General features: G+C 45.7%; 1 protein-coding gene across 1 annotated transcript in view; it reads right to left on the bottom strand.

Annotated features, from left to right (window-relative positions):
• LOC119395565 (WD repeat and coiled-coil-containing protein) overlaps positions 1-13,184 on the bottom strand; it is a 253,218-nt gene that overhangs the window by 189,448 nt on the left and 50,586 nt on the right. Inside the window, exons 7-8 of the mRNA XM_037662540.2 lie at positions 2,499-2,655; positions 97-219 (exon numbers count right to left, since the gene is read on the bottom strand). Coding sequence (XP_037518468.1) covers positions 97-219; positions 2,499-2,655 — 280 coding nt within the window. The remainder of the gene's footprint in view (positions 1-96; positions 220-2,498; positions 2,656-13,184) is intronic.

The raw sequence follows: 13,184 nt of genomic DNA, 5'->3' as shown, positions 1-13,184 counted from the left end.
AGCAAGGCATCCGATGCGGCACAAAACAGGAGAATGCTGCGTCAACGCAAACAGTGGTGAGGACAAAGGTGTGAGACATCCTGGCAACGTGCTTACCTCGACAGCTAAGAGGTCAGGTGAGAGGATGCCGTACAACTCGTCCCAGCTCCGCACTTCTGGCTTGTCCGTGTCCGGGTTCCACTGTAGTAGGAACAGCTGCGAGCTGCCTTCCAGTGGACCCTGCATTCGTGGCTGATTAGACTGATTACAGGACAAACTCAAATGAACACAATTTTCGCATCTGGTCAAGTGAATTTCTGAATAATGTAAGACAAGCTGACCACAAACCTGCATGACATCGCTAATTGAACAGAAGCCAGGCACAAGTTTTAGCCATCCTAAAGTGAACAGAGCCGGCTCTCTCAACGGTATCCCTCAAAGCACAAATGGTCCTTACTGGTTTCAAACTGGTTCCAATTGATTTAAACTGTGTTGTATTATTGAAGGCAGCTAGATAGGACAGAAGGAGTTGGTATCTTTGGCAGAATGTCAAATTTGGCTTCTTTTGTTCCTACATAACATGTTTGACACGGCAGTGTAATCAACTAATACGAGTGTACATTGTGTTTCAATGCAGGTCAATGTATTGTTTTCATTAACGCAAGTCAAATGCGTGGAATCGAGGATATCGTTGAGCCCAAACTAAAGCAGCTTGTTCCACCTACTATAGTGTGCAGTCTGCAATAATGGTTCACACGAAGAGAAGGCAAAGCACAAGAAGGGCTCCCGTAGTTTGTATCTGGGCATAATACCCTTCAAGGAATGCGCTTACTAAAGACATGGAAAGAAGTAAAAATACATGCACTGTAGCCCAACAAACTTGTAACCACACAGTTTTCATTGAAAAAGTTGAAGGACTACATCAACGGCTCCATTGGAGAGGCTGTGGGACATGTGGGCCAGGCTGACAGGTAGACCAGCAAGATGGGTGCAGAGGCCAGGATGGCAGCATAGACATCCAGCAGAAGAGACGAATGCCAACTGGCAATGAAGCCGAGGAAGGTATCAGGGACGGTATTTTGCTAAACTGCAGAGCACAAATTTGGTATGGGACATACCAAATGGTCCAGTACCAAATTCGTGCTCTGTGCATAACGAACCAACTATCCCAGCAACAAATTCTCTTAGGACGGTATTTGCAGTCTTTTAACTGTATCCTAGCAGTTACGATATAAATGTGAAGCAATTAAAATGGTCGAAAAAACGACTTGCCGCCAGCAGAGTCCGAACCTGCAACCTTGAAATAATGCGTCCAATGCTCGAGCTACAGCGACGGTCGTCCGCAGTGGAAGAAGGTGCACCGTAGTTGGCATTTCACGTGACTGTTGGTCCGTCGCCTCACTTGTTCTGTCCTTATAGTGTTCGTTTAGTGTTCCCCAAGTATGATCAGCTACCAACATGCCCAAACGTCCTCCCTTTGGCAGAAAGGGAAAAAAAAACGTTTCGGGAGACGGCCGTGATTGGTCAACAATATTGTCCACCATACGGCCCACGCACCCATGGCCTTGGAGCATTCGAGGCGGGCCTGCGGCCTCACCGTTACTGTAGAAGCGTGCCAGCCTCGCTGCCGTGACCGTGCCCTCTCCAAACTGGGCCATCAAGCATGCCACCGGTGCCAGCAGTGCATGTGGTGAAAGGCGGAGAGACAACAGGAATCAGCCAGCGAACCTTGAGAGCTGCATGGACATTCCTTTTCTTTTGGTGAGTCATATAAACAAGTTTGTGTTGTTACCGGTTTTTGTTTTATTGTAGTTTCTTTTTTCAAAATTTGGTTGAGGCAGTTTATGGGGAGATTTGTGGCCGCGATTGTACGATCGGGAAGACAGGTCAGAAAGCTGGAGAGTTGCCAGGTTGAGGAACTCACACGGAGCAGTACGTTGGTCTTTGCGCACCATCTTTTGCTGCTCTGCCTCGAACGTGCACGCAGCCAGGAAGGGTTGCTGGCACCAAGGAAGGTGGATTGCCCCGTAAGCCCCTCCACTGCGCCACATTTTTTCACCCTTTCCTCCTCTGCGCGCGCAAGCAATGGCAACGGAAAGGGCCGCCCTCTCTTGCCACGGTCACCGTCAGTTTGGGTTGGGACTGGACGACATTTCGATTAAAGTGATAATTTGAGTAAAGCAATTTTGCTTACTGTAGCTATGTTTCATTAAAACATGCACAGACGAAGGTACAAAGGCTGCTACTAACTGTTTTATTAAATTGACGAAAAGGCTACGAGCTGCCGAAGCAAAGGAGGCATTATTCGTACTTTTGAATCGATGGGTAGTGTAAATAAGCGACGAATTAAGCTGGGTGGAAAAAACAACTCACTGACCGAGGAATGGCCAAGCAGGTGGTTTAATGCGTATCTCAACTTATTGAATTACCGCACGTGAAGCCCGCTTTGCGTGTTGCAGAGAGTGTGCCAAGGCACCTCTTCATTTTAACCAAAGGTCGGAACGGAGTGGGCGACTGACCTCGGTGGCCGCGTGGATGTTGAGCAGGGTCTCCAGGGGCCCCCGAGTCTGGTCCATGAGGTAGCGCTCCGAGCGGCTCCTCACCACCATGCTGTCCAGGGGAAGCTCCACCGTGCACACAAACCGGTCCCCGTCCAGCCCCTCAATGCAGCACACCCTGCGCACGCAGCATCGCACTGGCACTTGAGCTTTGAATTTGAACTTTATTCAGACACTCATTGTCTGGGATGAAGGGGCCAAAGGCAGATGCAACTGCCCGACAAAGGCCCCCCTACCCATACAGCTCAAAGCAAAGTGCGACTTAGTCCAATAATTCCCAATCAAATAGCTCCAATAGTATAATATACCACATATAAAACAAAATTAGCATTTTTGTCGTGACCCAACTAACTTGCACAATACATTTAGGAATTGGAACTAGGCATGAGCTAATGTCACTTTTTTGGTTCCAAGTGAAGTAGACGCAACTTTGAATAGCAGCAAGATTTGAATGGCGGTGCCAGATGTCAGTGGTAAAGTACATTACCTTCTAAATTTACTATACCTAAGTGCCCATATAACACGCTTTTAAACTTGAAAAATAATTAATTGAGGTGATGGTAATATGTACATTTAACCTTCATGTGTGGATTCCTCCTGGATAGGGGGTTTCACGGCGCAGCACTCTCACAGTCAAATGTATGTATATTTGTTCATTTGAAGTGCTTGCAAACTTCGAACAATATAATTTCGTGTCGAAGCGAATTCGACTACTGTAATATTCGAAATGCTCGAATGCCCGTGCCTATTATTGCAAGGAAAGAATATTGATGCGCACACACATAAAAACACGGACTCAGGAGACTCGGACGAGCGCAAACTTTCAACTAACTTTATTTTTCGTCGTCAACAATATATGCCTGGTATGTCGGTGAATGACTTCATGTCGTTACTTGAATTTTATCTTCGCTCTACATTTGTAACCCACGAGAACCGGTTTTATCTGCAGCGACAAGGGATTTGCATCGGGTCCTGAGTGGCACCTGCTTTGTGTAACATATTTTTAGCGGACGTGGATCGTTCTCTGTCTAGCATCCTAGAGACAACTAATGTTGTCAAAGTTTTTAGATATGTAGACGATTTTTTAATACTTTTAAAGAAACCCATTGACTTTAATCTTGACAGGTCTCTTGATTCAATCCTTGACGCGTTTTAGCAGTGCTGGAAGGGTTTGACCTTTACCCATGAAATCCCTTGCAATAACTCGTTGAAGTTTTAAGATTTAAGACTGTTTAAACACTCACGTGTGCTGGTCTTACAGCCCACGAGAGAAGAAGGGACTGCTGCCATATGATTCAGCACAGTCGAAACTAGTTAAGCGGGCGATAGTGAAGCTTTGTCTGGGGTCTGCGCTTGGAAAGTCATGCCCACATGCTATGCAGGACAGTTTTAGAAATCAAGTACGGCGAGTCTTGGAAGCCGGATACCCTTGCACGCTCGTTGCGGCAGTCGCAGAGGCTCTCCTGCGAGAGTCAAAAGCCCCCCATTCCGGTAAGACACCAGGGCCGCAATCCAGGGGCCGCCCTGTAGTGTTGCCCTACATTCACCGCACTTCCCACAATCTGAAGAAGGTTGCGAGCAGGCACGATGTGCCGATGGTTTTTTCAGCCCCGCGCAAGCTGGCAAAGCTCTGCCCGAAAATTTCTTCGGCTAAGAAGAGTCCTGGAGTGTGTGGCATGAAGCACGAAATGCCTTATGTAGCCTGCGCGGTTGGTGTCGTCTATGAGATTCCGCTTTCATGTGGAAATTCTTATGTCGGGCAGACCGGAAGGTGCATCAACGTTCGTGCGAGGGAGCATGAATTGACCATAATTAATAAAGAGCACGCGCATTTACCAGCGCATGTCCGACATTGCATGTGCGCACCGAATTTCCGAGCGATCAGAGTTTTGGGCCGAAGCCAAGATAGCACCGCACGGGAACTTTTGGAAGCCTATTTTATCTCAACTAGAGGAAACGCGTGTGTTAGCCAGCCTACTGTTTCCTTATTGCATGGTGAAAAGAGATTCTTGCGTGGCTTGTTGTGATCTGACAGTGAAAAGCGATTAGCGTTGTGACCACGTGACTGATGGCATATATTGTTGACGACGAAAAAAATAAAGTTAGTTGAAAGTTTGCGCTCGTCCTTGTCTCCTGAGTCCATGTTTTTATGTGTGTGCGCATCAATATTCTTTCCTTGCAAGTATGAACCAACTCGCCCAGCAGCAAGTTTTATTGAGCCTAATATTGCCGCGTCCGTGTAGGTGTACAGGTATGTGCTGGCGACGAGGACCGATCCTCTCGAGAGACGCAGCACGATACAGCGAGAAAGACGATGTTCTCTGTGTCTTCGAGTGCCGCACCTCTGCTTTTCTCAATAAAGCCTCCATACCTGGTGACAATATAGACGCACAGACAAGCATACACCGAAAGTGGCCCCAAAGGAGGAGAAATTTGTGCAGCAGCAATAATCTTTGTGCAAACTGATTCCACTTCGTGCCTCAGTGTCCTCGGCTACAACACTGGCCATCTCTCTGACCGTCCTGTCATGTGCCGCACTTATCTGGTAGAGAAGCAGGGTAGCCATGGAGCCTTTGCAAATATTGGCTATGGTATCCACATACCTTTTTGAGCACTCTTTGATGATGCATTGTCTCCTGTTTCTATTGAGTCGAATGCCTTTTTGTGGCCTCAAAGCCATATTAAAGGGTTTGTTGTGCTCAGCAGATTTCCAAATTACATGCCTCATCACGTGGCTGCAATTTATTGTAACCAGCTTGTCGTCTGGATTGATTCGAGTCAAAACTCACACAATTCGAAATTACCTTCAAGAACATTTCGTGCCATCCAGAAAGCAAGCTCGTGGGTCCTCTAATTCTTTTACGTCTCTCTTGCTGAGTATTTTTATGGTGCAGTGAAGCATGAGCTCAGGAGAGGAGAACAGGATGACGAGATGGAGCCTGTCATTATCATCGTCAAAGATAACGACCAGTGTTGTCTATGTAACATTTCGGTGGCATTGGTGTGATTCAAGGCACAAAGCCCGATGATATGTGAGATGGCCAAACCATTAGGTGGCACCACGGCAACCGAACACGTTTGACGACCCAGCATCCCGGGATGCACACGGCACTGCTCGCTGCTAACTTATGTGGCCCAGAAACGGAGCTCCTCTTGAATGTGTCACGCCACGAGATCACCACCATGGGGGCTTTGTTCACCTCCACGGAACCCACCGGTCGTCAAAGCCAAGACGAGACATTCCAAGCCACCGATATTGATCGCTTTGCAATAAAAGTGCTGCCAAAGTGGTGAGTCTCGCCACTTCTTTCTTTATTGTTGACATTTATCAATGCTGTTGGGGCCCCAAAGTTCACCACACATTATAGAAAAGCCATTAAAAAGATATTTGTGCAACAGTCATCCTCACAGCTGATGAGCATGCTATTCTGCGTTCATAGGTCGGCAAAAAAAGTGGAGGTCACTCAGACTCGCTCAAGAAATATATTTTGCGTTTAGGGCTCACTCGAACTCAGACTCACCAAAGTTATTCTCAGCCGAACTCACTCAGACTCACCAAAATATTAATCACCCCAACTCACTCAGATTCATGGCTCGATATGAGTCTGCGTTAGTCTAGGTGAGTCGACTCATGAGTCAGTTTGCCAACCCAGGCCTGCATTACCATGTGGCAGGCGTCCCGGACGGTCCATAATGTGGGAAGACCATGAGCATGTGGGAATCACCGATAATTTGAGTCCAACAGCCACACTAAACGACGGTGCTGATGTTTCATGTGGTCAATTCTAAATGGAGCACCAGCAAGGAATTGCAGACCTCTTCTCAGCCCGTGGGCCGTTCGAGATCAATTACATCGCAAAAGTGCCTTGCAGGTGCCCCGAAAGAACAGTGTTAACCTGCACTCACACCCTGAGGCACACCTCCCATACATTCTCGTTGCTTGGCAAAAAAGCATTGGTGTGTGCCACTGTCAATGTTCTAAATGCTTTGCTAGTGGCAGTTTGTCGTGTGTTAGGTTCGAACGTTAAATACTGTCACTGAAATAATTGTTTCACTGACAGTCAACGAAACCGTGTGGTGGAAAAACATTCCTTGATTATTTCTAAAAATAAGTTAAAGAAAGAAAGTACAATGAAGAAAGGGAAAAAAACGGAATCTATACAGAAAGAATAAATAAGAGTCCAAATTTGACTACAAAAATTAAAGTCCTGCAAAATTAGCAAAGTTCCTCTCACAGTTCTGGTAGAGGTAGACGTCGGTGATGTAGGCGTCGGTAGGGCAGGAGCGAAGAGGACCGGTGCTTCCCGGAGACTCGGTCAACGGGTCGATGGAGAGCTTGCCGAGTGCACCCGGGAGACCATTACCACAGCCAAGTGGTACAGCAGGCGGGTCGAAGAGGTTGCCATCGAGTCTGCTGGCTCGGGTCCGGAACCCAACTGCCTTGAGGCCACCTCGAACAGAAAGCAACGCACGTCTTCCCTTGGACGTTCCAAAGGGCCAGCCACTTGGTCTTCCTCTTTCCGCCTTGCCAGCATTTTGTTTGCGCGCTCTTCTTTTTCCTTGCTCTGATGCACTTCATGTGCTTTCGGTTTCGACGTCTCTAAGTCCAACAGTTACAGTCCAATACTCATCACACAGTTGTTCTCCCCCCATTCTTCTGCACACCGCTTGTCCTTGAATGGCGCAGAGTTTAATCAAACGTCTCGAAAAAAGCTTTTCGAGTTAAATTTATCACTGCAGAGAATATGATTTGGCTTGTCCTTGGGCGTGATTGACTGTTCACGGAGCTACCGAAGCCTCTTTGTCCACGAAACGGGCCTGCTGGCAAAGGCTGGTGTATGGCAACTGTTGGGACACCAGTGGAGAGCCTTCACAAAGATGCCTGCACTGCTTTGCTGGACTTGGGTGCCCTTCGAGATGACACTCCGTCCAGGCAGCACGCAAGGGTAAATATATTCATCTGGTAAATCCGCGCTGCGGCAAACAAACGTGCCTCAGAACTTGGTCATCAGCTAACGGCTTCACTGCTGTCGATAACGAATACCTAAACAAGGTGAGCATTCTGTAACAACTAGGCTTGTGCGAATATTCGAAGAAATATTACAGTATTCGAATTCGCTTCGATTCGAATTTAAGTTATTGGAAATGAACGAATAGGTGCACATTATTCCCCATGTAAACCCCTGTAAAGGTGGTTTCACTGCAGTGGAGAGGTGCTGCAGCGTGAATACACCTTTCCAGGAAAAATCGCCACTGCCGCAAAGCCCCACTTCAATGTTAAGGGGGGGCACTGCTCTTAAAAGTTTTTTTATTTCTTGATCGATTTTGATGAAACTTGGTGAGTTTATGCATATTTGTGTGCTAATTTCAAATATGCAATTATTTTTCTAGTTTAATGAGTAGTTTTTAAAATACAAGATCAGGGTTCATAGCAACTTTGAAGAAAAGAATTCAAGGGTTTGTAAGGACTTTCAAGCACCTAACGAAGAATTTTCAAGGACTTGAAACGACACTTGTTGAGATCGTAGAAAAAGGAAATGCAAGCTTTTAGAGCATGAAGCACCTCTTTCATTGCACACAGGCCAAAGCAGGCACTTTTTTGCAATCGATAGCTAACTGAAGGAGCTTTCACAGTCTCTTTCTCCGCTCCTATTTTGTTCACTGCAGGTCTTATGGCATTACTGTGAAGAAGCACGTAAAGGCGAGCCAGCGAGAGCAGACGACAGAGCGGCCGATCGCTAGAAGCGGAGGAAGAAACAGCTCGTGCTTCAGAGGAGAAGAAAAAGGGCTCAGTCTTGGAAGGCGGGCAGAACGGGCCGGAGGTCAACCGAACCCGCATCGACGCGCGCGCAGAGGCCTGTCTTCGGGACAACGAGCGTCTCAAGTTCTTCACCTTGCAAGAGCTGTTACGTGGCCTGCTGCTGTCGGGGAACCCGCATATACGCGCGTGGTTCACCCTACAGGGCATCGTTCAACCGCCAGGACGGCGAGCGTCGCAGGATCTTCGCCTGGTGCCAAAGAGACCCGGGGTGCTACCGACAATGGCGGCTACCGTGTACCGTGTGGTGAGTCACCCACTCGCCCCATGACCCTTGCTGCTGCGACGTCGCTACCACGCCCGACCACGCACGACTACGTCACCGCCAGGATGCTAGCAGCCCGCCACTTCCCGGACTAGCACCGCCACGTGGGACGATGTACGTTTTCACCTTATGTATTTCGTGTGTGTGGGCGCCCAAATATAATTGTCGTGTGGTTTGTACAATCAGCCACCGTCTCCTCCATCTGCAACGCGTCACACGCTCTGCGGCGTGACGATCCTGAAATACAACATCACAATTACACTGCTTTCCGCAGGTTTCAGTATTCTTCTGCTAGTTTGCTTAAACTGATTCAGCTCACAATATGGACGTACTGCATGTGCGTTCACAACACACAAACACAAAATGTGCATTGGCAGCCTTAGAAATTTTTCAACTTATATAAATATATATATGACATAACTGCTGCTAATATAACTCAAAAATGCACGAAAGAAACACAAACATGGGCAGCACTTCCAACTTAGCGTCATTTCGAGGGCCAATTATGTGGCATAGCAAGTACCAAACTCGGCCACGAACACGTTCACCTGATGAGTAGATATGCACACACACATGTACAAATAAGTCGGGCACCCTCCCCTCTCCACTGCCACAAAATAAAAGCCTCGTCAACCCTTTGTTCAAAAGTAGGCTCGTGCCAATGTAACTTGCTAGGCTCAAAGTGACTGGAAATTAGTGTCGAATAACTTTGAGGTGAATTCGAACAGCAGCAGGACTTGAATAGTAGTAGGCTGCAAATTACACGTGGAAAAAAACTTAAAAAATTGCTTATACTTAGGCAATATAAGAGGCTAATAAAAAAAATTACTCAAGTGCAGGAGTGTGCCTTCGCGCTGGTACGGTTTTCCCCTGACAAGATGGTTTCACGGCAGAGCAGTCTCATGGTGCAGTGAAACCATCTTTATGCAGGTTGCACGTGGTAAACAGCGAATTTGACAACTGTAATATATGTTCGATTATTCACACATACCTATTTAAAAAGCAACTGCTAAAAACTGGCTCAACAAAAATGTATTGACAAAATTCAAGGACATTTAAGGACCGCTACGAACCCTGATTAGATATTCCATGTGCCCTTTGGGGAGCCAGATTTTTTCTAAACTGAGAGTTACAAAGTAAATCAGCATATCACAATAATCTGGAATCAGAACAGTGTGCAGTGCAACAAAAATTGTTGTTCTAAACCCATTTGCACAAAAGTTATGGTATGTTAAGCATTTACGAGTGCGTCAATTTCAAGCTGGGATTTCATTGGCGAATCTTCAACACACTGTAACATTTGTTCTCATGGGTTTAGAACATCCATTTTTGTTGTAGCACTGCACTCAGTTTTGTTTCTAGGTTACTGTGATACGCTGATTTACTTTGTAAATCTCTCAGTTTAGAAAGAATCTTGCTCCCCAAAAGGCACATGGAATATCTTGCATTTTAAAAACTACTCATTGTAGTTACTACAAAAATAATTGCATAGCTGAAATCGGCACGCACACAAATATACACAAAATTATAAAGTTCATCACGATCGATCAAGAAATAAAAAACAATTTTTAAGTGCCATGTCGACCCCCGTAAGTGAACATATTACCCTCACGCTGATTCATCATTTTTTAAGTTTAAAAGCTTGTTGTACCGGCTTATATGCCCTAAGTGTCGTAAATTTTAAAATGTAAGGTATTTTACAGGTTATCACTTGCATTCTACCAAAATTGAAATCCTGCTACTATTCAAAGTTGCTTCCAGTTCCTTTGAGCCAGAAAGAATGAAATTTCCACATGCCTTGTTTCAATTTAAAAAAAATATTGTGCAGGTTAGTTGGGTCATGACAAATATGCTCACTTTTCTTTATAATATGTGATATACACTATTCGAATTTGATTCGAAATTACTCGACCAAATCACTATTCGCTTTGAATTCACTTGGAGCCTAAAATATGCTACTCGCACCAGCCTAGTAACAACACATCTAAAAGTGGAAAAGACCCTTTGCAATTCAGGTGGCAGGATGCTATGTGATGCTGACGCATTGCCCTTTTTTTTTTTTCCAAGCACTTAAATATTACTTGGGTAACATCTGTGATGCTTATTTTATTATATCGGTTTACAGAACACGAAGGTACAACGTGCACTGTAGAAGAGAGCCGCAGAGTAAAGCTTGGTGAAAAAGAAAGCGCTCCTGTCGCATTTCTCAGTGATGACCGTGAAACATGGAAGCCAGTACTTGCGAAATAAACGACAGTGGCTACACGTACCCACCACCAGATCCTCTCATTTTACTCAAGTGCGAAAGAAATTTTGCCATAAGGGGTCGAGGCTCTCCATCTAGCCTGTCCTTACATTGTCAAGAGTGTTTGATGAATGTGCGTCCATTGTTCAGGCTACAGGTAGTAGTGGAAGCGAGCCAGCCGTTGCTTAGAGAGGAAGAAACGAAATGCTTCTTCTTGGATGCCTACCAAGTAGCTGCTGCACTTAAGGCAAGAATACTCTCGTGACCATTGAGCAGCGCCTCCTGCAGCCATCTTCTATTCATTGTAAAAAGACAGGGCGTGCAAACACGGACACAAGAAGGAAGTCAGGACACCACAAACGCCGACTAACAACTGAAGAGACGCACAACGGCTGAAAAGAAAGAAGGCACGAAAACTTATCTGCGCATGCCCATCCAACAGGCGAACCTATCAATCCAGCACGCGTGGCGGTCTACGTGGAAGATAACTGTTAAGGTATTTGATTTCATCTTTATGCAAGTTAATCGACGGTTGGCTCACGCATGCGCTACCACTATTCTCGATATGCCATGCTTCAATCATCAGGCGCGTTTCTTCATTTCTATGCCGGTACAACACTGCGCATTCATCAAATTTTGGCGTGCACTTACAATCTCGACAATGTAAAGATAGATTAGAAGGTGAGCCTCCTGTTAGCGATCTCTTATGTTCTAATAATCTCTGGTTGATGCATCGGCCCGTCTGTCCTACGTAGAAGCGGCCGCAGCTGAAAGGGATCTTATACACCACACTCGTACGGCAATCAATGAATTTGTTGGTGTGTTTTACGAAACAATTATCGGTCCGCTTCTTGTCTTTTACTCGCTCATTCTTCCTCTGCACAGCGGCACAAATCTTACCTAGCTTATTGGCAGCCGTGAAAACAACATTAACGCCGTATCTAGTTCCTACTTTCTTTAGCCTGTGAGATACGCGATGAATGTACGGTATACCTACGACACGTTTCTTCCTATCGCTTTCTGCAACCATGCTCGGACTTAACACAATAGACTTCTTTAAACGTTCAGCGACCGTGGCCACTGCATCACGAGGATACCCTACATCTAAAAGACGTGTAACCTGTGCGTTGAAGCTATCACTCATTTTGTGCTCACACGACTTGGTGAGGGCTGACTTAAGGCAAGACATGGCGATGCCGTTTTTTACAACCTTCGAGTGCTTCGACGAAAAATTTAACAGCGGTTTCGAAGATCTAGGAGAATACTGCCAGCACACGTGGTTCTTCTGGAACGTTAAGGAAATGTCTAGAAATTGTATTCCATTATTCTGAGGCACCTCTTTAGTGAAGCTCAGCCCACCTCCATTTAATTCAAATTTTTCGCTCACGGAAGTTACCACGTTTTCAAAGTCCTCACCACTACAAAAAATCAAGTAATCGTCCACATAACGAAAAACCTTAATAACCGAATTACCTAAGGTGCCTTCCAAAAGATTGTCAATCTTGCTAAGGTATAAATCACTAAGAACCGGAGCAACTTTAGACCCAATACATATCCCTGATTTCTGCACATAAACGCCTTCCTTCCAACCTACCAGCGTCGACTTTAAATACATGGAAAGGATTTCTAGAAATGCCCCGGTAGAAACACCACATTTTTCGGTGAAAACCGTCTGGTGCTCTTGTTCGTTAATACATTCATTAACACATTTTAACAAGTCCTCATGCGGCAAAGAATAATACAGGTCTTCAATATCCATACTAAAGGCCTTACAACAGCCGGGGTTCTCCTCTGAGAGGAACTGAACTAGCGCCTGAGAATTACGCATACGAAAAGGGTCTGAAAAACTCAAAGAGGTTAAGCAGTTCTGCAAATAACTACAGGTTTTCCCGCTCAATTTAATCCAAGCGCCAGCCAAATTAATCTAGGCGCCAGTCAATTTAATCCAGCCGCCACTCAAATTAATCCAGGTGCCATTCATTTTAATCCAAGTGCCACTGAAATTAATCCAACCGCCAGCCGATTTAATCCAGACGCCAGCGAATTTAATCCTGACGACATCGTGACTTCAAAGCGACCCAGAATTTTCGGGAACGCGTGGAGTGAATAGCTTCGGAGTGAATTTAAGAGGAAATATTATCAAGATGCGTAGAATAAACAATGAATGAGTCACTAGTGACACAATGTGACTCGCGCGACTTCATCACGCCTATCACCCGCGTACGCACTATTCACACCTTCGACATGTATATCAAAGGAAAGGCCGTCCACACAGTAATAACTTCATACCTATTGCCCAGGCCTATGATCTGATCACTA

The sequence above is a fragment of the Rhipicephalus sanguineus genome, chromosome 6 (assembly GCF_013339695.2).
Source record: "Rhipicephalus sanguineus isolate Rsan-2018 chromosome 6, BIME_Rsan_1.4, whole genome shotgun sequence".
Classification (NCBI taxonomy): Eukaryota; Metazoa; Arthropoda; class Arachnida; order Ixodida; family Ixodidae; genus Rhipicephalus; species Rhipicephalus sanguineus.
This window is presented reverse-complemented; position numbering and strand designations above follow the sequence as displayed.